This window comes from Microcaecilia unicolor, chromosome 10 (genome assembly GCF_901765095.1).
Source record: "Microcaecilia unicolor chromosome 10, aMicUni1.1, whole genome shotgun sequence".
NCBI lineage: Eukaryota > Metazoa > Chordata > Amphibia > Gymnophiona > Siphonopidae > Microcaecilia > Microcaecilia unicolor.
In genome coordinates this window covers 144,044,451-144,071,655 of record NC_044040.1, presented here as the reverse complement: position 1 = coordinate 144,071,655, position 27,205 = coordinate 144,044,451, and the positions used below count along the sequence as shown (strand labels likewise).

The 27,205-nt window shown below is 46.5% G+C and overlaps 1 protein-coding gene across 3 annotated transcripts in view; it reads right to left on the bottom strand.

Moving 5' to 3' along the window:
- Positions 1 to 27,205, bottom strand: part of GIGYF2 (GRB10 interacting GYF protein 2) — a 734,963-nt gene that overhangs the window by 57,410 nt on the left and 650,348 nt on the right. For all 3 annotated transcript variants that reach the window (XM_030217174.1, XM_030217173.1, XM_030217175.1), the window contains one exon: positions 12,059 to 12,216. In XM_030217174.1, coding sequence (XP_030073034.1) covers positions 12,059 to 12,216 — 158 coding nt within the window. The remainder of the gene's footprint in view (positions 1 to 12,058; positions 12,217 to 27,205) is intronic.

Genomic DNA, 27,205 nt, shown 5'->3' with positions numbered 1-27,205 from the left:
GGGGAGGGAGGGAACCACTGAGGTCGCTACCGCTCCCCCCCTCGAGGTTGCCGCCGGCCCCCCTCCACCCGGGCCGGGCCCTCTCTTCTCCATTGAACTTACAGCGCCGAAACCGCAGCAGGCAGATCAGCTCCCATCGGCCTTCCTTCCTTGCCTGTGCCCCGCCCTCGCTGATGTTACGTCACAGGAGGGCGGGACACAGGCAGGGAAGGAAGGCCGACGGGAGGCGATCTGCCTGCTGCGGTTTCAGAGGTGAGGCGCTGTACGTTTAATGGAGAGGAGAGGGCTCAGCATAGGTGGGGGGGGGGGTGCGGCGGTAGCGGCGACCTCGGGGGGGAGGGAGGGAGGGGAGGGCAGGAGAAATGCTGGACATGGGAGGTCTCAGAAGGAGGGGGGCCTTGGAGCTGGGAGGAGGGGGGGCCTTGGAGCTGGGATGGAGGGACAGGGGGCCTTGGAGCTGGCAGGGAAGGAGGGAGGATGCTGGACATGGGAGGTCAGAAGGAGGGGGGCCTTGGAGCTGGGAGGGATGGACAGAGGGGGGCCTTGGAGCTGGCTGGGAGGGACGGAGGGGGGTTCTTGGAGCTGGGAGGGAATGGGGCCTTGGAGCTGGGAGGGAGGGACAGAGGGCCTTGGAGCTAGCAGGGAAGGAGGGAGGGCGGAGGGCCTTGGAGCTGGGAGAGGAGGGGGGGAGGGAATGGGGCCTTGGAGCTGGGAGGGAGTTAGACATCAAAATAGAACATACCAATACTTGCCCGTTTTAACGGGCTTAACGGCTAATATAGACATAAAGGCTACATGTGATTACCTCACTTATATTACTATTTTCAACATTATTTTAACTTTTTTAAATCAAGAAAAGCTTTTAATTGCTCTGGGGAGTAAAAAATATACTTAGTCTCTCCAAATCGAACCAAAAATTTACATGGGTAAGCAAGGAAGAAAGTTCCTCCCCAGTTTCAACGTTTCCTGTTTCATGGCCCAAAATATTTTTCTCCGTTCTTGAGTCAATTTGGTGACATCCGGATAAATCCAAATTTTCCCTCCTCCGAAAAACACATTTGGATGTTTAAAGTAAAGTCTTAAAACGGCATTGATATCTTGTTCAAACACAAAGGAAACTAAAAGCGTGGCTCTCTCCGTAGCATTTTCTATCGATTGCTCCAAAATAACAGATATATTATTCACATCAATATTTACATCTTCTCCGCCTCTACCTTCTCCTTCTTTCTTCTCTGGACTCTTAGGCAAATAAAAAATCTTACTGATAGGAGGAATAGAAGTCATGTGGTATTTTCAAATTTTCAACCAAATATCTTCTAAATAAATCCATAGGCAGAGTCCCAGGGACTTTAGGGAAATTCAAGAGGCGAAGATTCAAACGCCTATTAAAGTTCTCTATCTGCTCAATCTTTTTATGAAGAGCCAGTTTATCCTTAACCGTAGTAAACTTAAAATCTTGAAGCTGTTTCACTTCATTTTGAATTTGTTTGACCCGAGTGGAGAGATCTTCTTTCACTGACTCAACTGTCTTGACCAATCTTCAAATTTAAGATACAAAGCAGTTACCTCACCTGAGGAGTTCTGGAGAGTTGAGTCCATCTAATTGAGCATTAACCAAATCTTTCCAAGATTTAGCTCCGTTGATGTATCTGAGACTCCGGTCAAACCTTGGGCCTCATTCTCCAGGAAATTCATCTTTTAGCTTGATGGCTACACTGCAGTCAAATTGGAGAGCGCATACTTTTTGCTCTGAAATGCTCATTCTGTTTAGAGTTGAGGGAGTGTTAGCTGGTCAAGAAGGAAAAATTATGTTCTTACTTGATAATTTTCTTTCCTTTAATCAAACCAGACCAGTCCAGACTAATGGGTTATGTCCATCTACCAGCAGAAGGAGACAGAGAAAATAGTTCCAAGTAAACTGTCCCTTAAGGGTATCATGCAGCCTGGAATGTTCAGTATTTCGAATAGCCAAGCAATGGTACTCTGAAGTCTAGAAGAAAACACAGTTAATACCAAACAGGCAAACTCTTGGAGCCAATATGCAGAACCTCACTGTTCGTGCTTGGCCAAAGGCAACTGCAACCTCCCCTCACAGTAAAGTAAGCGGGAGGGAATGGTCCATACTGAGCTTGCTCAAGCACATAGAGATCTACCCCTGAATCCGGGGAAAGAACTCCGTGATGCAAAGTAACAGGAGTCATAAAGAGCTGGCACAACAAGTGGCAGGAGACTGAATAGAGAAGATGAAGTAGGCAGTGCTGTAGGACATCCCACTGTATTGAAGCGTCGTGGAACAGCCAGGGATACCTAAAGGAAACAACACTCTGACAGACTTTAGCCAGGGAGGGCATCTAGACTGGTCTGGTTTGATTAAAGGAAAGAAAATTATCAGGTAAGAATATAATTTTTCCTTCCTTGTCATCAGCCCAGACAAATGGGATGTAGTAAAGTAGTTTCCAAATGAGGGGGGAGACAAGAAGAATGCAGAAGGTTAAAAAAATCAACAAAGCTATACACACAGCAAAAAACTGATCAGCAGAAAAGGATTTGAATATCCGAACCACCAGGCTACCAAAATGGAACAGAGTTAGACACTAGTAAAGGAACTGAAGCCGTAGGACGTAAAACAAATGTCCTGAGCAAAAGAAAAAATTACATACCCCTGTCCCGAGAGTAGTAAAAGAAGCAGCAAAAGATACTCATGCTAAAGGACCCCCCTTGGAAGGAAGGCAACAGTCATATCCGAGCAACAAGGAGAAGAACCGACTCTCCTAGACCAGGATCCATTTCTCCGAATCCTGGCAGGACAAAGACTAACTCCCAAACCTGCCGGTCTGCCTTGAGTGCAACATGGTCGGATGAAGCGACCCTAACAAGTACTGGGAGTATGCAACCCCAAACAGTGCACAACACTTCATAGAAGAAAGGAAGCAAGGCCCAGGAACCACCCAGACCCGCGCCTAGTGAGAGAATCAAACTCCACAGAACAAGAAGAGACTCCAGAGTCTAGAGAACCAACTAACTGTAGCGCTAGTCTCTCCAGCACCATGAAGGAAAAGGGCAGCAGCATACCAGGGTACAACCGTAGAAAGAGTACTCCTCAACCAGCTCGCTCTGGACTTAGGGATGAAAGAACATAGACAAGAGAACAAAAGGAGACAAAAGGGAGAGTCGAGAGCCACACTGGAGAAAAGACCCCCAAGGTGCCAAGAGGCCACAAAAGGAGCAGAGACTAATTCAAACTCCAGCAGTGGAGCCACCACAGAAGAGAAGAACCCCACAGGGGAGACAAGTTACTCCATGCCATAATCAACCATCACCCTGCTAGAAAGACAGCCAGGGGAAGGAGGAGAGGGGAGGGGAGGGAACCAGGGTTACTGGATATCACCCTAGTTGGCAGATAAGTAACTCAGGACCACTGAGTATCATCTAAAACTAGCCCCAACACGGCTACCAGCACACCCCTGGCTCCACTGTCACCAGAAGAATCTGGGACAGGAGCTACCAGCCAGCAATCCAGAGCAGCTGCACAATCCGTCCACCATCCGCTAGGAGACAGAGAAAATACTGAACATTCCAGGCTGCACAATACCCTTAAGGGGTGGTTTACTTGGAACTATTTTCTCTGTCTCCTTCTGCTGGTAGATGGACATAACCCATTAGTCTGGACTGGTCTGGTATAGATGACAAGGAAGAGCATAATAAATCAAAAAAATGGATTGTCAGTACAAAGGTATCCCTTCTATTTATTTTCTGTGTATAACCACCAAATGAAACCACTTTTTTTTTTTGCGCCTGTAATAGGTGTTCTATGAATGAAGCAGTTCACTAGTCACATGAGGTCAAGTGGCCATGCTTACATCAAACAGATGACTGTTCCAGAGCTTTCTGAAAAGGCATAAAGGTCATTACTGTGAATCATATACAGGCATTCCTGTGCTATGTCCCCATGACCCACATGCTTCTAAGTTCAGCTTTCATGGTGGGTGGGGGAATTCCTCAAAGGAAAGTAGGTTTGTATAACATGTAAACTGTTCTCTTCAGAGAACACCCATTACAAGCAAGCAATTTTGCTTCCTCTGAAGCAGATTTAGCAAATCACATTGTAGAATTCCCTAGTTAAAGACTGGAACAAAAAGAGGGGAAAAAAACAACAAACCATAACCGATGGCTGGGGAACATATATTTGTTGGTCCAAAACTTAAGGTTTGACACTTTTTTTTCCTTTTTATTTTAACACAAGGCAGACAATCTGAAATACGTGTCCAAGCAGAGATGGAGTAGGGCTCTACCTCTCAGACAGGTCGAGAAGAACAGTAACCTACTTGTTAGTCATGAAGCTGCCTCTAAACAGTAACAGAATGCAAAAAATGTGTGAACTAACTCCATGCTGCAGCATGACATTACCACAACACAAGCTTTATAGGACCTGACATCTCCCTCTACAGTCAGAGTTTCCTAGGTATAATAAAAGGAGATGCAATCTACTATACAATTTAGAAGTTTGTTTTATCACTGCATTCCTAAGTATAGTGAATGATACATACCTGTAGCAGGTGTTCTCCGAGGACAGCAGGCTGATTGTTCTCACGACTGGGTGACGTCCGCGGCAGCCCCCACCAACCGGAAAAGCTTCACGGGACGGTCGGCACGCAGGGCACGCCCACCGCGCATGCGTGGCCGTCTTCCCGCCCGTGCGCGACCGCTCCCGCCAGTTGAATGACTAGCAAAAATGAAGAAAACGCAACTCCAAAGGGGAGGAGGGAGGGTAGGTGAGAACAATCAGCCTGCTGTCCTCGGAGAACACCTGCTACAGGTATGTATCATTCACTTTCTCCAAGGACAAGCAGGCTGCTTGTTCTCACGACTGGGGTATCCCTAGCTCTCAGGCTCACTCAAAACAAGAACCCAGGTCAATGGAACCTCGCAACGGCGAGGGTATAACAGAAATTGACCTACGAAGAACAACTAACTGAGAGTGCAGCCTGACCAGAATAAATTCGGGTCCTGGAGGGTGGAGTTGGATTTACACCCCAAACAGATTCTGCAGCACCGACTGCCCGAACCGACTGTCGCGTCGGGTATCCTGCTGGAGGCAGTAATGTGATGTGAATGTGTGGACAGATGACCACGTCGCAGCCTTGCAAATCTCTTCAATAGTGGCTGACTTCAAATGGGCCACTGACGCTGCCATGGCTCTATGAGCCGTGACATGACCCTCAAGAGCCAGCCCAGCCTGGGCGTAAGTGAAGGAAATGCAATCTGCTAGCCAATTAGAGATGGTGCGTTTCCCGACAGCGACCCCTAGCCTGTTAGGGTCGAAAGAAATAAACAATTGGGCGGACTGTCTGTGGGGCTGTGTCCGCTCCAAGTAGAAGGCCAATGCTCTCTTGCAGTCCAATGTGTGCAACTGACGTTCAGCAGGGCGGGTATGCGGCCTGGGGAAGAATGTTGGCAAGACAATTGACTGGTTAAGATGGAACTCCGACACCACCTTCGGCAGGAACTTTGGGTGGGTGCGGAGCACTACTCTGTTGTGATGAAATTTGGTATATGGAGCATGAGCTACTAGGGCTTGAAGCTCACTGACCCTACGAGCTGAAGTAACTGCCACCAAGAAAATGACCTTCCAGGTCAAATACTTCAGATGGCAGGTATTCAGTGGCTCAAAAGGAGGTTTCATCAGCTGGGTGAGGACGACGTTGAGATCCCATGACACTGTAGGAGGCTTGATAGGGGGCTTTGACAAAAGCAAGCCTCTCATGAATCGAACGACTAAAGGCTCTGCAGAGATGGCTTTACCTTCCACACGATAATGGTAAGCACTAATCGCACTAAGGTGATTCCTTACTGAGTTGGTCTTGAGGCCAGACTCCGATAAGTGCAGAAGGTATTCAAGCAGGTTCTGTGCAGGGCAAGAACGAGGTTCTAGGGCCTTGCTCTCACACCAAACGACAAACCTCCTCCACTTGAAAAAGTAACTCTTTTTAGTGGAATCCTTCCTAGAGGCAAGCAAGACACGGGAGACACCCTCAGACAGACCCAACGCAGCGAAGTCTACGCCCTCAACATCCAGGCTGTGAGAGCCAGGGACTGAAGGTTGGGGTGCAGCAACGCTCCGTCGTTCTGCGAGATGAGAGTCGGAAAACACTCCAATCTCCACGGTTCTTCTGAGGACAATTCCAGAAGAAGAGGGAACCAGATCTGACGGGGCCAAAAGGGCGCGATCAGAATCATGGTGCCGTGGTCTTGTTTGAGCTTCAGTAAGGTCTTCCCCACCAAAGGTATGGGAGGATAGGCATACAGGAGGCCGGTCCCCCAATGGAGGAGAAAGGCATCCGACGCCAGTCTGCCGTGCGCCCGAAGTCTGGAACAGAACAGAGGCAGCTTGTGGTTGGTCTGAGAGGCGAAAAGGTCCACCGAAGGGGTGCCCCACTCTCGGAAGATCTTGCGTACCACTCTGGAATGGAGCGACCACTCGTGCGGTTGCATGACTCTGCTCAGTCTGTCGGCCAGACTGTTGTTTACACCTACCAGGTACGTGGCTTGAAGGAGCATGCCGAACTGGCAAGCCCAGCGCCACATACCCATGGCTTCCTGACACAAGGGGCGAGATCCGGTGCCCCCCTGCTTGTTGGTGTAATACATTGCAACCTGATTGTCTGTCCGAATTTGGATAATCTGGCAGGACAGCCGATCTCTGAAAGCCTTCAGTGCGTTCCAGATCGCTCGGAGCTCCAGGAGGTTGATCTACAGATCCTTTTCCTGGAGGGACCACAGCCCCTGGGTGTGAAGCCCATCGACATGAGCTCCCCACCCCAGGCGAGATGCATCCGTCGTCAGCACTTTCGTGGGCTGCGGAATTTGGAATGGACGTCCCAGGGTCAAATTGGTCCGGATGGTCCACCAGAGCAGTGAAGTGCGGCAACTGGTGGAGAGGCGGATGACATCTTCTAGATTCCCGGTGGCCTGAAACCACTGGGAAGCTAGGGTCCATTGAGCAGATCTCATGTGAAGACGAGCCATGGGAGTCACATGAACTGTGGAGGCCATATGACCCAGAAGTCTCAACATCTGCCGAGCTGTGACCTGCTGAGACGCTCTGGTCTGGGAAGCCAGGGACAGGAGATTGTTGGCCCTCGCTTCGGGAAGGAAGGCCTGAGCCGTCTGGGTATTCAGCAGAGCTCCTATGAATTCCAGAGACTGAGTTGGCTGGAGATGGGACTTTGGGTAATTTATCACAAACCCCAGCAGCTCCAGGAGTTGAGTAGTGCACTTCATGGACCGGAGGGCTCCTGCCTCCGAGGTGTTCTTGACCAGCCAATCGTCGAGATATGGGAACACGTGCACTCCCAGCTTGCGAAGGTACGCCGCTACCACCACGAGGCACTTTGTAAACACTCGTGGGGCAGAGGCGAGCCCAAAGGGCAGCACACAATACTGAAAGTGCCGTGCGCCCAGGCGGAATCTGAGATACTGTCTGTGAGCTGGCAGTATCGGGATGTGAGTATATGCGTCCTTTAAATCCAGGGAACATAGCCAATCGTTTTTCTGAATCATTGGCAGAAGGGTGCCCAAGGAAAGCATCCTGAACTTTTCTTTGACCAGGAATTTGTTCAGGCCTCTCAGGTCTAGGATGGGACGCATCCCCCCTGTTTTCTTTTCCACAAGGAAGTACCTGGAATAGAATCCCTGCCCTTCCTGCCTGGGTGGTACGGGCTCGACCGCATTGGCGCTGAGAAGGGCGGAGAGTTCCCCTGCAAGTACCTGCTTGTGATGGGAGCTGAAGGATTGAGCTCCCGGAGGACAATTTGGTGGCAGGGAGGCCAAATTCAGGGCGTATCCGCACCGCACTATTTGGAGAACCCACTGGTCGGAGGTTATGAGAGGCCACCTTTGGTGAAAAAATTTTAACCTCCCCCCGACCGGCAGATCGTCCGGTACGGACACTTTGAGGGCGGCTATGTTCCCGTGGATCCAGTCAAAAGCCCGTCCCCGGCTTTTGCTGTGGAGGCGCAGGGGGCTGCTTAGGCGCACGCTGTTGACGAGAACGAGCGCGCTGGGTCTGTCCCTGTGCCTGACGAGGCCTTCGGGCCGGCTGGTTGTACCTACGCTTTGCAAAAGAATAGGGTGCAGCCTGCCGGGCCCGGGAAAAACGTCCACCTGCTGAGGTGGATGCTGAAGGCGCCCGGTGGGAGAGCTTGTCGAGGGCGGTTTCCCGCTGATGCAGTTGGTCCACCAGCTGCTCGACCTTCTCACCAAAAATGTTATCCCCCCGGCAAGGGACGTCGGCCAGTCTCTGCTGGGTGCGGTTGTCCAGGTCAGAGGCACGCAGCCATGAGAGCCTGCGCATCACTATACCTTGGGCCGCAGCACGAGACGCCACGTCACAGGTGTCATAGATACCCCTGGACAGGAACTTTCTGCACGCCTTCAGCTGCCTGACCACCTCCTGATAAGGCCTGGACTGCTCCGGCGGGAGCTTATCGACCAGGTCCGCCAGCTGCTTCACATTGTTCCGCATGTGGATGCTCATATAGAGCTGGTATGACTGGATGCGGGTCACGAGCATGGAGGATTGGTAGGCCTTCCTCCCAAACGAGTCCAGAGTGCGAGACTCCCGCCCCGGGGGCGCCGAGGCGGTATCCCTCGAACTCCGTGCCCTCTTGAGAGCAGAATCCACGACCGCCGAGTCATGGGGCAGTTGTGGCCGCATTAACTCTGGGTCAGAGTGGATCCTGTACTGGGACTCTGCTTTCTTGGGAATGGTGGGATTAGTTAACGGTCGCATCCAGTTCCGAAGCAGTGTCTCCTTGAGGACATTGTGCAGCGGTACCGTGGAGGACTCTCTAGGTGGTGATGGATAGTCGAGGACCTCGAGCATCTCGGCCCTCGGCTCTTCCACAGAGACCACGGGGAAGGGAATGCTGATAGACATATCCCGCACAAAGGAGGCAAAGGAGAGACTCTCAGGAGGCGAGAGCTTCCTCTCCGGTGAAGGCGTGGGGTCCGAGGGAAGGCCCGTAGACTCCTCTGAGGAGAAATATCTAGGGTCCTCCTCTTCCCCCCACGAGGCCTCATCCTCGGTATCGGACATAAGCTCATGTAGCTGAGTCCTGAACCGGGCCCGGCTCGACGTCGAGGCACCGAGGCCTCGGTGTCGTCGAGCGGTGGACTCCCGCGCCGGCGGGGACTCCACCTGCGTGGCGGTCGAGACCGGTGCCGCAAGCGGCGGCGGTGTCGCCGGCGCCACAGTCATCGGCGCCGAGGGCGCAAGCACCCCCGGCGCCGGCACAGCCTGGCGCATCAGCCCTTCCAGGATCCCTGGAAGGATGGCTCTGAGGCACTCGTCCAGGCCCGCTGCCAGGAAAGGCGGTGGGGCCGGTAGGGGTGTCGGTGCCAGAATCTGGTGGGGGCCAGGAGACGGCACCGAAGTGCCGGGACCCTGTCGCGTCGGTACCTCCACAACCGACGGGGACCTCTCCTCTCGACGTGGACGCTTCGGCGTCCCCTCCTCTCCGATGTCCGGATGCATCGAGGGCGACCGGTGACGACGCTTCTTATTCTTCTTGCGATGCACGTCACCGGCGCCGGGAGGTATGGAGGAGGAGGAGGACGATCCCCCTCGGTCACGAGGAACCGGGTCAGACAGGGTTCGGTCCCGTGGGCCACGGGCTGAGGGAGTGACCGGGGCCGACTGCCCACGCGGCCTCTCACCTCTACCCTCACCGGAGGACCGGCGGGCCGACGGGACCTGTTCTCCTGGGGTCGATGCCATCGGTGCCGATGTCTCGGGCATCGATACCGGTACCGAAGGACCGGGCGTCGATACCGATGCCGTCGAGGGGCCGGCGCAAGTTCCAAAAAGACGGTCCCGCAGAACTTGCCTCGCAACCTGAGTCCGTTTCCGGAGACCGAGACACAGGGGACACGACTTGAGATTGTGCTCCGGCCCGAGGCACTGGAGGCACCAAGCGTGGGTGTCGGTCTGCGAGATTGGCCGGCCGCACCGACCACACTTTTTAAATCCACTCGGGACCTTCGAGGACATCGACGGAAACATCGCGTCGGCGAAGTTAAAGTCGTCGATGGTGGCGGAAATCACACCTCGAAAAAGGAAAAACGACCGTGCGGCCACTAGGCCGCAACGCGGCGTCCCCGCTAGAAACGAGGGAAAAAGGGAGCGCATGCTCCACACGTTCAGTTTTTTTTTTTTTTTTTAAGAAAGAAAACCCGGAGGACGCGGTGTAGAAAAACTAAATAGAAAAAACGATCCGCGTAAACGCGATCGGCTTTCCGGCGGCTGAAACAGAGAGAGTGGCCAAGGCACGACTCTCTCCAGACGCGGAAAAAAAGGAACTGGCGGGAGCGGTCGCGCACGGGCGGGAAGACGGCCGCGCATGCGCGGTGGGCGTGCCCTGCGTGCCGACCGTCCCGCGAAGCTTTTCCGGTTGGTGGGGGCTGCCGCGGACGTCACCCAGTCGTGAGAACAAGCAGCCTGCTTGTCCTCAGAGAAATTGGGATTATATATCCTTATAATGGTTCTTTTGGAGGTTTAAGGTTTTTTTTCCCCAGAAATGTTATTGATTTTTTATATAACATGGTTAACAGCACAAAAGTTATACAAAGATTATACAAAGCATTATATAGGGGAGAGGATATCTTTTGACATACATATATGCTGATGATGTCACCATTTATATCCTATTCTCTGTGGAACTACTTGACATAAGTCACAAGATTAGTCTAGGGATAAAACTTATGGAATCATAGGCTTGTAATTTCAAACTAAAACTTAGCACTATATAAATCTTAGGGGTCGTTTTAATAAGGTGCGCAGAAAAATGGCCTGCGCTGGTGTAGATGCGTATATTGGACGTGTGCAGGTCCATTTTTCAGTGCACTTGCAAAAAAGGCCTTTTTTGGGGCCGAAAATGGACGTGCTGCATAATAAAAATTGGCGTGCATCCACTTGGGGCCTGAGACCTTACTGCCACCCACTGATCTCGTCTTATATGTAGATCTCCTCACTTCACCAAAGCCATGCCTCTTTTATATGAGCTACATTGGTTACCAATAAGAGAGAATATCTTTCAAATTATGCATTTTCATTCACCAAATCCTGTTTGGTCAAGTTCCATCATATATGAATAATCTTATTGAATTACCTCCTCTTAATGCTGTTTCATCATCTAGAGAACATCTCGTCTTACATTTCCCTATCTGTAAGAATGTGATATATAAAACAATTCACTCTGCTAATTTCTCCTATCAAAGCATCAAAATTTGGAATTCTCTTCCTAAATCAATCAAGTTTCCAGATGATTACCTAACTTTTAGAAGTCTTCTAAAAACACATTTTCTTCAGTCTAGGCTCTCTGAGTACAAAGAACTCTATTTTAATTTTACTCACTCCCTTTTCTTAATCTTGTTTCCCATCTAGTATTGCCTAAATATTATGCTCTCACCTATCCACCCTAAATTATTTGTTTGTCCTTGAGATAGTCTAAATCCCTGGTTACTTACTGCACATGTATTAATTTTATTCTTGAAGTTATTGTAATTTGTGTTATATTCTGTACATTATTATGTTTTATTCACTTTGTAAGTCACATTGAACTTGAGTCTATTTTGGGTTAATGTGTGGTATAAATGTCATGAATGAACAAATAAATAAATAAATAAAATGGGCAACAGAATTGTCAAAAAAAGCAAAAAGAAAAGAATGGAGGAGTCACTGAAAAATATTCAGAATGTCCAATACTGCTGACAGATGAAGACCAACTGAGGGGGAGCTGCATCCTGAAGGAGAACTCTGGTGAATGTAAAAAAAAGGTCTTTAGGACTCTTGTGAAAGTATCAAATGTGGTCATGTAATTTAATGGTGTGAATCAATGAACCCTAGTATAACATTTTACAAAAGAAAATTTTTGAAATACTACCAGCAATTATAAATACCTTTCCAGATTTTCACATTCCGACTGTAATTAGACAACTATTTATTTTTTGCCTCTGTATTACTCTGCAGACCCTTTTCCACTTACTGCCTATCATTTACCTGCTGCCGCTGTTGGGTAGCTTTCTGTTTGGCACGATGCTCCAAGAACTGCTTGGCAAATTCCTTGGCTTCTGGGGTGTCTCCAAGGTATGCTCGAATATAGTCATGGACTTCATAAGGCGATTCCACTTCCTTCAGGAAAGAGACAAACGTGGGAACTGCAACATGAGCAGAAGAAGATGGATTGTGAGAGCAGACTGAGTGGAAGATATGGATAGATGTATAAGTTTAAGTTTATCAATTTGATAGATGTATAGGCTTGAGAGTGAGCAACAGTTCCATGAAACAGGAATGCAACACAGGGGAAGGAGTTGGATATGAGCAAGTATATCAAGCATACATGACTTAAGTCACCAGAAACAAAAAAAAAAAAAAAAAGGTTTTAATGGTTTCTGTTAGAGTAAATAATTTGTAATACAACAGTCCAAACCCCCATACTTTTGTGTGAAAAATCGGCCAGTCTCAACATTTTGGATCTGTTACTTTAGTCACGTTTTCCCAAAGACAATCACATATGGATAAGTGAAAAGTAGTGAAGATAAGGACTGTATCTGAATTCAAGAATGCAAGGAAGCAGCACACAGGACCTCCAAGAGAAAGGAAGGGACTAAACAGCTTAGTTGACATGGACAAACTAACAAGCCATATGGTCTTCACTGCCATCATTTTCTCTGAGTTTCATTATTAGTTTTTATCAAATCAGCACCATTTCCACTGGGTTCAGATGTTTGCAAACATCTAGCATTTATGTAGAGGGCAGCTAAAAATTGCTGTACACATGGATCAATGATGAGCCCCACTAAAAAGGAACAAAATTCTAAGCTCATAAATTTACATAAAGGCTGAATAAAGGACATCATAAACCAACTGTGAGTGTATCTGCTTGGCAGCAAAGCAATCCTGTTAATATTTAGGATGCTCTAGGTAAACATCCTCTCTCATACAAGATTTTGAGATTTTCCTACCAGTGCATAAGGGAACCAACTAAGGATGGGTCACATGTACTCCCATCTACTAAACAAGTTTGTATTTTTTGTAAAAATCTCAACACATGTTTAAAAACTAAAATCTGCCTCTGTAAAGAAAGGCTGTAAATTATTTAAAAAGTGAAAAGTAGCGCACTTATATAGTGGTTCAGTGGAAGTACGCATTTTCACACTCAAATTTTAATAAACAGGAACTGTCCTAAAGGAAATTCAGCAGTACAGTATTAAAATTTGAGTTTGGTAAAAGTTAAAGTAGTATACATTTTCTTATTGTAAATGTTCTTTAATCCTCAGAAACAAGTGACCTCTGGACAGGCTCATCCAACTTTCTAAAACACATCACACCTTTCCCTCAACTATTTCCATCAAAGCTATTTCAGTACTATTGAAGAAACTAGAAATGAAAAAGACAATATGAACATTATAACTCTATTACGCTCCCCTAGGAGTTCAATACTCACTGCAAATAGGAAAAGTGGTTTACATATTATGGGAATAGACCCCTTCATTTGCTTCCTCTGCATACAGTACAATTCTGATGGAATATACCCTGAGGAAACTGGAGTCTTATAAGTTTTTTTTCACAACTGTGTTACACAAATATTTAATTCTACTTAGCTGACAAGATGAGTGCAAGGTGGATTATAGCAAATCTCGACGACAGAAATAAAAACCCACCTCAACTGAAAACAGTAACAAAAATTTTAAAATTCCCATTCCAAAATCAACTGATACCATCCACTCTTTAAATTTAAAAGTCAAAAAATACACATAACCCCTTAACAATATAAAATTAACCCAATTCAACCCCCAAAGATCCCTATCAATTTCTATCATATTAACAGAACCAAGCACACAAAAAAGACAATATTAAAACCCAACCATTACCTTTCTAATGTGTTATTTAATCTGAGCTCTAAATAATCGTGCTTTAAGTCTCTTCTGGAACTTCAGATATTTCACTTCCTGCCTCAAAATCCCAGGCAGTAAATTCCATATTTGTGGAGCCCTCCGCTTGTAACATCTGATTCCTAGCCATAACAGTACTGAACAATCTGGTAGAAGGAATTTCTAATTGAACCTCAGCTCCCTGAAAAGACACATACCTTTTGAAATAATCAAGTAAATATTTTGGCACCTTTTCTCGTAAAGAATGGAAAGATCAGCAACCAGTGGAGAGGCAACACATGCTTTCCACCTTTTTCCAATCAAAAATCAATCTAGCTGCAGTATTTTGCACCAACTAGTTTAAGCCCTAGTCCTAGATTAACAATATTGCAGTAGTCAACGTGGGAATAGGGTGGCTTGCATCACCAGATACAATTCTGATTGAAAAGAAATGCTCTGATCTGCCTGATCAGTTGCAAATTAAGATATGCTTTCTAGAAATGGAAGTATTACACATCACTAATGCTGTCTTATCAGCATTACAAAGGATAAAATGTTGTATTAGAAATAATGACAACTAGGATATGTATGTAGGATCCTGCAGATACTTCATTCTGTTGGTTAAAAAGGAAACCCTTGCAATTAACAAGGACATTTTATGCTCTTTGTGCAGTGGTACAATGTGCAATTCCTATGCGATGAGGATGCTGAAATGGACTGAAAGACAGCCAAGTTACTCACCTGTAACAGGGATTCTCAGTAGATAGCAGGATAAATCAGGTAGGCAATCAGGTGGTTGGCCCATGGCACCAAGATAAACCAGTTCAATCAGAGCTCATGAAAATCTAGCATGTTTTTCTGAGCGTAGACAGACTTCCATGAATCCTGAGTTCCCTAATATAGAACGTAAGAGTCAATGCCCCAGAAAGGTGGGACATAGTGCAATTTATCCTACATTGTCTCATCAGTACAGATAAACAATGTGAAGGATGAATCAGCCACATAACCGGAGAATCCCAAGATGGTTTGTTCCATTTGTATTTAGGTTTTTGAAAACTGTACCTTTTATTTTTTTTATTCAGCTCATGACTTTTTATTGATCAAGATGTGGCATTCAGATACATTAGGTATTTCCCTGACCCCAGAGTGCTTACCTAAGACAAATTAAAATGATGTGACGTCCAAGGTCACAAAGAATGTCGGTGGTATTTGACCTTGTACAGCAAACTGGTACAGATATTGTGCCTCCTAACTGAAAAGGCCTTGTACAACTCCTTACCCAGATATACTGTGTCTTTGACACACACTGTTGAGATGACCCTTGTTGAAGAACTACATACTTTTTCAATGGAAACTGAGCAAAGATGTGCAGCCAATGCTGCTATGGTTCTCGCTTGATGTGCTTTTGGTGCTTTGGTCAGCTGCAGTCTTGCTAGATTGAAGCATTTTGGTGTACAGAAGTAATCTAATAGCCAGTTTGATAAAAATTCTTTTAGCTACAGCGGTTCCTAGCCTGTTAGGATTGAATGGTAAGAGCTGAACGAATTGGTGATGGACTGTATTCTTTTCATATAGTAATCCAATTATAAAATACTCTACCAACGGTAATAAGACATCTGAAAGGTTAATTTAAGATAAATAGGGGAGTTCTCATTTTGTTGGTGTCATGTGGGGAAGTTGGAGCTTTTAACCACTTACTTTTGTGTAGTGGTCCTGTCCGTTTATTCAGACATTATAGTTTGAAATTTTATCTTGGATCCATAGAATTACTTCACATAACTTACTATGGAGCTAGCCACCAGGGATATACAATCATTTGATTTTCTTCTGTTCCATGCCTAATCTTTCCTGCTCTCTTTCCGTTATGGTAAGCTGGAACTGTATGACCCACTGTATTGTGCATTTCTAATGCTTCTAAAGCATTTTAATTATATGACGATGTTGTAATGTGATGCTTTGAGTTTCCTTTGATTTTGTGTTTTCTGCTCGTGTTATAAAGGTTTCACAACTGTAAAGAAATAAGTAAAGCTACTGCTCTTTTACAAACCAGTGTAAGGCCTGTTCATCTTTGTGCATTATGGACTGATATATTCAAAGGGCTTAAGCTACTTTAGGAAAAAAGCGACTGCATTCAAAGGACTACCTAACTGTGGAAGAACAGATATAAGGAGTAAAAGACACATATATGAACTAGAGAATGGCATGGGGATGAGGAACCATGGTAACCACGGGGACAGAGACAGAGCCCACGGGGAGGGGAGGGGGACAGAGCTCACAGGGACAGGGATAAACCGTTTCCCTGTCATTCCCTATTTTGAAGGCTGTTAATGAATTGGACAGTTATTTATGTTCAAGTGATGCAGATGATGTTTTCATTTTTTGTGATTTATAAACAGATACACAGAATATTGTTTCTTTTTATACTTTAATAAAAAGATTTAAATATAAAGTATTAGAGATTTGTGCAGATGAGGATAGAGCCCATGGGGACGGGGCAGGGACAGAGCCAAACTCTGTTCCCTTTCAGGCTGAAGTTACTATTACTGAAAAAAAGAAAAACTTTCCAGATCAGGCTTTTCAGACCTTCTAATTCCATATCCTAAAAATGTACTTTGAACTGCTGGGTTCTTGACTGAGATTTTGTAGGCCAGAACCTTCCCCCAACACTTTTTTTTTTTTTTTTTTAGTATTGACACTAATGGATGAAGAGACATGGGGTATCCATTTATGTGCAAATGGTCTGCTGCTATTGCACTCGGTAAAGATATGTCTGAAGGAGTACTCAGACAAGACCATGAAAGATGGGATAAATACCTAATACCATCATGGAAGCCCACAACAAATATATTCTGTGTATTAAAAAAGGAGGGAGGAAGACCAAACGACAGCCGGCATGGTTAAAAAGTGAAGTGAAGGAAGCTATTAGAGCTAAAAGAAAATCCTTCAGAAAATGGAAGAAGGAACAGACTGAAAATAAGAAGCAGCATAAGGAATGTCAAGTCAAATGCAAACCGCTGATAAGGAAGGCAAAGAGGGACTTTGAAAAAAAGATTGCGTTGGAGACAAAAACACATAGTAAGAATTTTTTTTAGGTATATTAAAAGCAAGAAGCTGGCAAAAGAATTGGTTGGACCGCCAGATGACCGAGGGGTAAAAGGGGCTATCAGGGAAGACAAAGCCATAGTGGCGAGATTAAATGAATTCTTTGCTTAGGTCGTCACTGAGGAAGATTTAGGAGTGATACCGGTGTCAGAAATGGTATTCGAAGCTGAGTCGGAGAAACTGAATGAAATCTCTATAAACCTTGAGGATATAATGGGGCAATTTGACAAATTGAAGAGCAGCAAATCTCCTGGAGCGGATGGTATTCATCCCAGAGTACTGATAGAATTGAAAAATGAACTGGCGGAACTACTGTTAGTAATATGCAATTTATCTTTAAATTCGAGCATGGTACCGGAAGATTGGAGGGTAGCCAATGTAACTCCGATATTTAAAAAAGGTTCCAGAGGGGATCTGGGAAATTATAGATCGGTGAGTCTGACGTTGGTGCCGGGCAAAATGGTAGAGACTATTATAAAGAACAAAATTACAGAGCATATTCAAAAGCATGGATTAATGAGACAAAGCCAGAATGGCCTCACCAGTCTATTATATTTCTTTGAAAGGGTGAACAAACATGTGGATAAAGGTGAGCCAGTTCATATTGTGTATCTGGATTTTCAAAAGGCGTTTGACAAACTACCTCATGAAAGACTCCAGAGGAAACTGGAGAGCCATGGGATAGGAGGTAGTGTCCTATTGTGGTGCAACATAAGGTGGGAAGCTCTCCGGTAGTTTTGGAGGAGTTGCGAGGGCAGAGACTCCAGCTGAACTCTATTTATTAGGAACATTTAAGCCTGGTACAATCAAGAACTAAGGCCAGCTCCTACAAATTTACTAATAAGGCAGGACGTTTACTGGCTATAAGGCTACGTAGGCAAAAGGTAGATCGAGCGGTAACTCATATTCGAGGTGGGAGGGGGGATATGTTGAATACATCAGAGGCAATACGGAGGTGCTTCGGTGAATTCTATCAGGAGTTATATGCACGTGAGATTTATCCCCCTGCAGAATCCATTGTAGATTATTTAGCTGAGAGTAACATAGTAACATAGTAGATGACGGCAGAAAAAGACCTGCATGGTCCATCCAGTCTGCCCAAGACAAACTCATATGTGTATTCCTTACCTTGAATTTGTACCTGTCCTTTTCAGGGCACAGACCGTATAAGTCTGCCCAGCAGTATTTCCCGCCTCCCAACCACCAGTCCCGCCTCCCATCATCGGCTCTGGTACAGACCGTATAAGTCTGCCCTCCCCTATCCTAGCCTCCCAACCTCCAAACCCTCTTCCCCCCACCTGTTCCGCCACCCAATTTCAGCTAAGCTTCTGAGGATCCATTCCTTATGCACAGGATTCCTTTATGCATATCCCACGCATGTTTGAACTCCGTTACCGTTTTCATTTCCACCACCTCCCGCGGGAGGGCATTCCAAGCGTCTACCACCCTCTCCGTGAAAAAATACTTCCTGACATCTTTCCTGAGTCTGCCCCCCTTTAATCTCATTTCATGTCCTCTCGTTCTATCGCCTTCCCATCTCCGGAAAAGATTCGTTTGCGGATTTATACCTTTCAAATATTTGAACGTCTGTATCATATCACCCCTGTTCCTCCTTTCCTCCAGGGTATACATGTTCAGGTCAGCAAGTCTCTCTTCATACGTCTTGGAACGCAAATCCCATACCATCCTCGTAGCTTTTCTTTGCACCGCTTCCATTTTTTTTAAACATCCTTCGCAAGATACGGCCTCCAAAACTGAACACAATACTCCAGGTGGGGCCTCACCAACGTCTTATATAGGGGCATTAAAACCTCCTTTCTTCTGCTGGTCACTCCTCTCACTATACAGCCTAGCAATCTTCTAGCTATGGCCACCGCTTTGTCGCACTGTTTCGTCGCCTTCAGGTCCTCAGATACTATCACCCCAAGATCCCTCTCCCCGTCCGTGCCTATCAGACTCTCCCCGCCTAACACATACGTCTCCCTTGGATTTCTACTCCCTAAGTGCATCACTTTGCATTTCTTCGCATTGAATTTTAATTGCCATACATTAGACCATTCTTCTAGCTTCATCAGATCTTTTTTCATGTTTTCCACTCCCTCCAGGGTGTCCACTCTGTTGGAAATCTTGGTGTCATCCGCAAAAAGGCAAACTTTACCTTGTAACCCTTCGGCTATGTCACTCACAAATATATTGAACAGAATCGGCCCCAGCACCGATCCCTGAGGCACTCCACTACTCACCTTTCCCTCCTCCGAGCGAACTCCATTCACCACCACCCTCTGGCGTCTGCCCGTCAACCAGTTCCTAATCCAGTTTACCACTACGGGTCCTATCTTCAGCCCATCTAGTTTATTTAAGAGCCTCCTGTGGGGAACCGTGTCAAAAGCCTTGCTGAAATCCTTATATAATATGTTATATAATAATTCTCTCCTCCAATGTTCTAACCTGCCTGGGACCGTGGATCCCTTGGATGTGGTCTGCGAGGCAACTTAGAACATAGTGACGTCACTGGTAGCTGATACAAAGGCAAGGGGAAGAGTACCCTACTCCTCCCCCTGCCTGGGAATCAGCTGTCAGTGCCCCCCTCCCTGCCACTTTGGAACAAGTGGCAGGGAGCGGGGCAACACAGAACCCCCCCCCCCTCGGCGCATCAACAAAGCACCCCCCCACCCGAAGAACATCAACACCCCCGCCCCCCCACAAACATGTCACTCCCTCCCTCCCATCCCGTTCAAGGCCCCCTCACGCCCCTCCCACCGAGTTCCAGACTCCCCCCTCCCTCCGATTTCAAACCCCCCCCTCCGCGTAAGTGACACCTGGACTCCCCTGCCGTGACCCTCTCGACCACCCCCTTTCCGCCCGCTGTTATTTACGGCCAGAGTGTTGGACAAGGAAGAAAAAGTCAAAACACAGAAAGTTTTGAAGCTCAAAATAAACGCCAGTGGCTTCATGGCTCTCTGGGACATCGAGGGCGGGTAATCTATAATAAAAAGCACTCTGTGCCCCGCCCTTGCGTCAAAACATGCCCTACCCTCACTCTGTCTCGCGCAGTGCACCGGCTACCATTTTCCGAACTGACAGGCCCCAACGGACCCGCTGCAACCTTCAAAATGAAACCAGCAGCAGCTCAGTCACTACCCATCAGTGCAGGTCCCCCGCTGCTTAAACCAACTTCCAGAGTCGGCTCCGACAGAGAGGGAAAGGCAGCGGCCCTGGCCAGGGGCGTGTCAGCTGCCCTCCCCATCGCTCTCTGCCCCCGGTTCATCTCTGCAACTACCACAGTCAAAACAAAACGGCTGCAAAAGCTACACCTTGCAGGACTTCGTTCTACGCGTTATCCGCCCTCCTTGCCACGACAGGTCAGTACTTTTAAAGGAACAACTCCTGCCTGCTAATCTGGACAAAATCGCTAAAAGGGAAGTTCAGGGGAAGAAAGGCAATTGTCCCCCCCTCCACACACACTCACACACACACACACACACTGACACTGCTACCCTCAACCCTCCCCCCCATCATACACAAACTCTGACACTCTCCCCCCCCCCCCCCCCACATCATACACAAACTGTACAAGGTACAATCAACAGACATAAATTCCTTCAACCCCCCCCCCCCCAACCATCATACACACACTGTGCCATGGAGAAACAACATCTCTCTCACTCACACCCACACACTCCCCTCCCACCCCACTTAATACACAAACTCTAAAATGGAAAATGAACATCTCTATCTCTCACTCAGACACACCCACACACTCCCCCCCCCTCCACCACTAAATACACAAGCTCTACCACGGAGAATCACCATCTCTCAGTCACACCCACACACACAACCAAACTCCACCCCCCCCCCCTACAAGAACATATACACACTCTGCCATGGAGACAGCATCTTTCTCTCTCACTCACACACACTCACTCCCAGCCCCACCCCCCTTAATACACAAACTCTACCTTGGAAATTCAACATATCTCTCTCACTCACACACCCATCTCTTTCACTCACACACCCACCGCTCCCCCAACCCACCCCCCCAAAAACACAAACACATACACTGATGCGCAACACTGCTACCATCCCACCCCCCAAAAGATATTACACATAATACTACAATGTAAATTAGCATGACAACACATTTCTCCTAACAATCCCTTTCAAAACATTAATTGCAGGAAGCCAATACCTTGCTAGCGCCCGTTTCATTGGTTTCAGAAACGGGCCTTTTTTCCTAGTATATATATATATAAAATGGAAAGACCATATTTTACCTCCAAACAAAATAGACTCTGCACACATGGACCTCAGCTAATGAAAACAAACTAAAAGCCACAGTGCTTTTACAATGGCTGAGTTTGCGCCACATTTGGAGTGGCAGACGTTTCATATCTCCACAGAGAGGCTAATTCCTAAGCAGTTTATCCCAAATTTATGGACTTTAAACTTCAGCATCAAAAGCATTTATTTTGCGTACTCTATTTACCACATAAAATACTATGCAAGATCAAACTGCACTAATTGCAAATTATAGACACACACAAAAGAATGTGAAGAGTGCCCCCCCCCCACCTTACAATTCCTTGTGGTCAAGTGGTGTATTCAGGGCAGGAGTGATCCCCAGTTGCTCTTGCCCATGTCAGTGGCTCTCAAAATGGCTGCCTTAACCTCTTGCAGCAGTCTCCAAGATTGCCACTAGAGGTCATGACAGCTGTTTCGAAAGCAGAGCCAGCATGGGCAGGATCGACTGGGGATCACTCTGCCCTGACTATACCCCTAGAATACCAGGGATTATAGGATAGGCCAGAGGGGGGCCCCTACTGGTGGGCAGGGGGGAAGGCAACTCCTGTTTCAAGGGGAGGGAGAGCGATGGAGATAAACAGGACAAAGCACAAATTTTCAACTTCCACCAAAAAAATACGGTCATGGCTGAAACCAAAGCCAGGCAGAAAAAGGATTTTGGACCAGTTTCAGCACCATAATCGAAAACGGAACTCGGTCAGCCTCTAGTACTAATCATATCTGCACTTTCTCCATATTCTGGAGCAGAAGAGTAAGCTTTTTGTTGTACTCTAATGCAAACAGATCTATTGCCGAACCTCCTACTGTTGGAAGATATCTACTATTTCCTACTGCATACACACATTCACCTGGCTCTAGATAATTGTCTGTGATTACATTCAGCATGAGAAAGTCCAGTTCCAGAAACTTCGCGCCTCTTTGCTGAGAATGCAAGAACAGATTACTCCCCTGTTAACATTCCCAGTTGGTTGTCTGAATAAAGATCCTCTTTTGCAAAAACAGATTGGCAAAGGTTCTGAGATCAACTGAAGATTATTCTCAGGTCTAGAAGACTATACATCAATCGTTCTCTTCTTGGTCAAGCTCTATACCTGTGAAAATATAGGGTATGAACTCTTCATACTATATTTGATGCATCTGAGGTAGCAGTTGTGACTGAGTGAGCAACACAGAATAGATATCCCCATTAGGATGTTCCAAGTTGCCACTGTTGAAGGCAGGATGTTAGGCTTGTAGGGGTATTTCCCTGTGATCTTACATAAGCTGGTCTTGGCCTACACAAGCCTATGACATCTTGGTACAATAAGATGGCTGCTGCAACCCTCTGACCTGCACATCTCTGTGTCAGCAAAATCCAGCTTCAGCTTGTGGAAAATCACTGACAGGCTTGCTGAAGCCAAGGACATTCTGTGTTCAAACCATCCCCCTTCTATCTCTGAGAAGCTGGGAAGAGAGTCATACTCATGGCACCAGAAGTTACCATCTCCAAGGTCACAAAACAAAGAACTCTTCTTGCCCATGCACTGGACTGTACGTGATCATAATTGGTCCAGGCTATCACCTGACCGGGAGGTCTGGAAGAACGCGGGAAGAGTGGGAGAAGTTAGTTAGTCGGAGACCCTCGGAGGAGGAGTACCTGGTAAGGACCTGAGAAATCCAGCAAGGCTCAGGGTGAGCCAGAGACTGTATGATACCAACCTTGTGACCTATACCTGTGGCAGAGATATTGGCTCTAAAAACCAACGGAGAGACGGAAACCTGCTTGTTTGCTGAGAAAGACCTGCACTACATCTAAGACACAGACAGCTGAGGTAGCATCTGGGGAGATTCTGCTCCGGTCTCATCTGAAGCCGTCATCAGGACAGCATGGTGAGATCACAGTGATAAATTTCCTAGTCTGGGGTTAGGCAGTGGTTTTATCTAAGTACGACTGGTTTATGTCAGCTCTTGGTCAGGGAAAGCTGTGTATTTTGCATAAGATGTGATAAGTTTTCATAAGGATCATTAGGATATCGTGTACTGTTCTAATCATTACTGTACGTAGTCTCAGGATAATCAGAGTGTAGTTAGACAATATATTTTGTTAGTGTGCATATCAGTAAGAGATATTATATTGCATATAAGCTATTTCAGAGTGTTTCTATTTTTCTACCTATAATAAATAATAATAATATCATCTGTGACGTGGCTTCTGTTCTTTGGCGGGGAACAAAACACTGGCAGGGTGCCAGCACCAAGGTTCCTGTATAATATACGCCTAGGCTGAGCTAGGAACCTTGTAATAAGTATTATCAGGGAATAATTATTGTCCTAATTATTTATTTACACCCTACAGGCTTGATGGATCATTGGTCTAATCTAGCATAATACTGATTTATAAAATCTGTTTTGTCTACCCAGCCAACACTGTTGAAGCAGTTCGCAGTTAAAAAACAAACAAACAACCCCCCCCCCCCCACAATACTACAAAATTTGCAATTACAGAACTTAAAGCTAAATGTATGAATCCCACCCATCTAAGTCAATGACAAATCAGCATATTTAAACATTAATCCACTTGTCATTCTAACACTCACACTTACTTTCTATCCACTAACCTCAAATATCCAATTAACAAATCTACAGACCATTGTATATATTCTCAGAACAAAAAAGGGTATCAAAACCACAAATCCCTGCCCATACCCAATATATCATAGCGATTAACCCTACACAACCTACCCTATTATCCAAACATGTCTTGCCTCACAGCTTAGCAAAAACACATTTTCACCTTTTTTGGGCTGTTTTTACACCTCTTCTGTGATGTGGGAGTTCACCATGACAGAGGACACGGTCCATTTTCTCAATTAGAATGCTGTTCTCCAGCTAAAACACCTGCTATAGGATGGGTCTGAAGAAGTATGAACTCAGTAGTACCTACAGAGCTACTAAAGCTCTACGAGAAATTGGACTGTTCAATAGGAAGTAAGTGGACCTAATAGTGGCAAATGATTCAAGATATGAATATATAATAAATCTAGCATGTATAAAACTAAGATATAATTGTTGCAATTAAGGATTTAGATATGGCAACAACCATATTTGAAGACAACAGGAAAGCAGCCTAAGCCTAGCAGGTTGAAGTGAAAAAAAGATTTTCCCCTTCCCAATTTCCCCTATTATTGCATGTGTGTCACACTGTTAGGCTGTATAGAGAGAGGTGTGACCAGCAGAAGAAAGGGGGTGTTGATGCCCCTGTATAAGTCATTGGTGAGGCCCCACCTGGAGTATTGTGTTCAGTTTTGGAGGCCGTATCTTGTTAAGGATGTAAAAAGAATTGAAGCGGTGCAAAGAAAAGCTACGAGAATGGTATGGGATTTGCGTTACAAGACGTATGAGGAGAGACTTGCTGAACTAAACATGTATACTCTGGAGGAAAGGAGAAACAGGGGTGATATGATACAGACGTTCAAATATTTGAAAGGTATTAATCCGCAAACAAACCTTTTCCGGAGATGGGAAGGTGGTAGAACGAGAGGACATCAAACGAAATTGAAGGGGGGCAGACTCAAGAAAAATGTCAGGAAGTATTTTTTCACGGAGAGAGTAGTGGATGCTTGGAATGCCCTCCCGCGGGAGGTGGTGGAAATGAAAACGGTAACGGAATTCAAACATGCGTGGGATAAGCATAAAGGAATCCTGTGCCGAAGGAATGGATCCTCAGGAGCTTAGTCAGGATCGGGAGGCGGGGCTGGTGGTTGGGAGGCGGGGCTGGTGGTTGGGAGGCGGGGATAGTGCTGGACAGACTTGTATGGTCTGTGCCAGGGCCGGTGGTGGGCAGCGGGACTGGTGGTTGGGAGGCGGGGATAGTGCTGGACAGACTTGTACGGTCTGTGCCGGAGCCGGGGTTGGGAGGCGGGGCTGGTGGTTGGGAGGTGGGGATGGTGCTGGGCAGACTTGTGCGGTCTGTGCCGGAGCCGGTGGTTGGGAGGAGGGGCGGGTGGTTGGGAGGCGGGGATAGTGCTGGGCAGACTTATACGGTCTGTGCCCTGAAGAGCACAGGTACAAATCAAAGTAGGGTATACACAAAAGCAGCAAATATGAGTTATCTTGTTGGGCAGACTGGATGGACCGTGCAGGTCTTTTTCTGCCGTCATCTACTATGTTACTATGTTACACTGAATAGTTTCTGATCTAAACACATCCAACAATGTGGGTATACAGCGATTCAAATATCAAAACATACATAATAAAGACAGAATGATAAAGGCAGTCATCAAGCTTAACAGTTTCATCCCCCTACCCCTACCCTCTCTATAGTTCCAACAATTTTTATTGACAACAGCGCCCTTATCACCGGTGTGGAATCACCAATCTAACATACTTGCAACGACTACATATTCCAAAACTTTCCAATACAGCATCATCAGTTGTCCTATTAAAATCTTCCCTCCCTCCTCACCCATTAACCACCAGCTAACTAATAACAAAACTGCCCTTATCTCTAGTTAAGCAATACCTGGCAACAGGTCATATCAACAACTCAATCAGCCCACCATCTCCCAAACTCCCCCTCCCCTATCTTACCTCCCCAATACCCCCCCAATAAGCCCCATTGACTTATACTCTGATAGCCCCTGGGACTCCCCCCCTCCCCACAATGTGAGCTAATGAGAAACGAACTATGTTAACTAGAGTGTGCTAGGTATGTATTAAATTGAGAACCAGGCTGTGTCTTCAAGTGCTTAGATTTTGAAGGTAGGGATTCCAAATTTGAAGGAAGCGTTGCTTACGTTTAGGGGACCCTCTCACATCCCGTGCCTCCCAAGTCACCAACAGATGTACCTGGTTCCTCCAGTACCAAAAAGATGGAGGCTCCTGTGAAGTCCAACATTGTAAGGGAAAATTAGGTTCTTACCTTGGAAATTTTCTTTCCTTTAGTCACAGCAGATAAATCCATTAACTGATGGGTTGTATCTGCCTACCAGCAGGTGGAGCTAGAAAACACTGAAAAACCATAGTGCCTCTTAGACGGCTAGCCCCCAACTGCCTTCAGTATTTGAGATTTCCAAAGTAGAGTGAAACATAAAGGTATAGTAACACAAACTTTCCTCACAGCGAACAAACATCCCAGAACAGGAGCAACAAAGGAGGGACGATCTCAACCTCCTGTAGTAGAACATCATGTAGAAATTCTGATAACTGTTTTCCAACTTCTCCCAATGAGATTTATATCTGCATGAAAGATCTGAGCAAAAAACAAAGTCAGACAGGGAGGGATCATGGATTCATCTGCTGTGACTAAAGGAAAGAAAATTACCAAGGTAAGAACCTAATTTTCCCTTCCTTGTCATCAGCAGCAGATGAATCCATTAACTGATGGGATGTACAAAAGCAATCCCTACTTAGGGTGGGAACAGGCCACACCACAAGCCAATACTTGAGCTCCCAAAACAGCGTCCTGCTTCGCTGCAACATCCAGCCTGTAATGCTGGGCAAAAGAGAGCTGAGAAGCCCAAGTAGCCGCACTACAGATCTCTTGAAGAGAGAGTGCACCCGTTTCAGCCCACGAGGAAGAGATGGCTCTCGTGGAATGCACCTTAAACGCTTTAGGCGGAGACCGACCCGAAAGCAGATACGCAGCAAAAATGACTTCCTTGATCCAACAGGCTATAGTGGCCTTAGATGCTGGACCTCCACGCTGAGGACCTGACAACAAGACAAAAAGGTGATCAGAAGTCCTGAAGTCATTAGACATCTGTAGATACTGCAATAGCGCCCTGCGGACATCCAAAAGATGTAACTGCCCAGAGGAGTCCGGGAACGCTTCCCTAGAAAAGGAAGGAAGAAAAATGGGCTGGTTCAGGTGAAACGCTGAAACCATCTT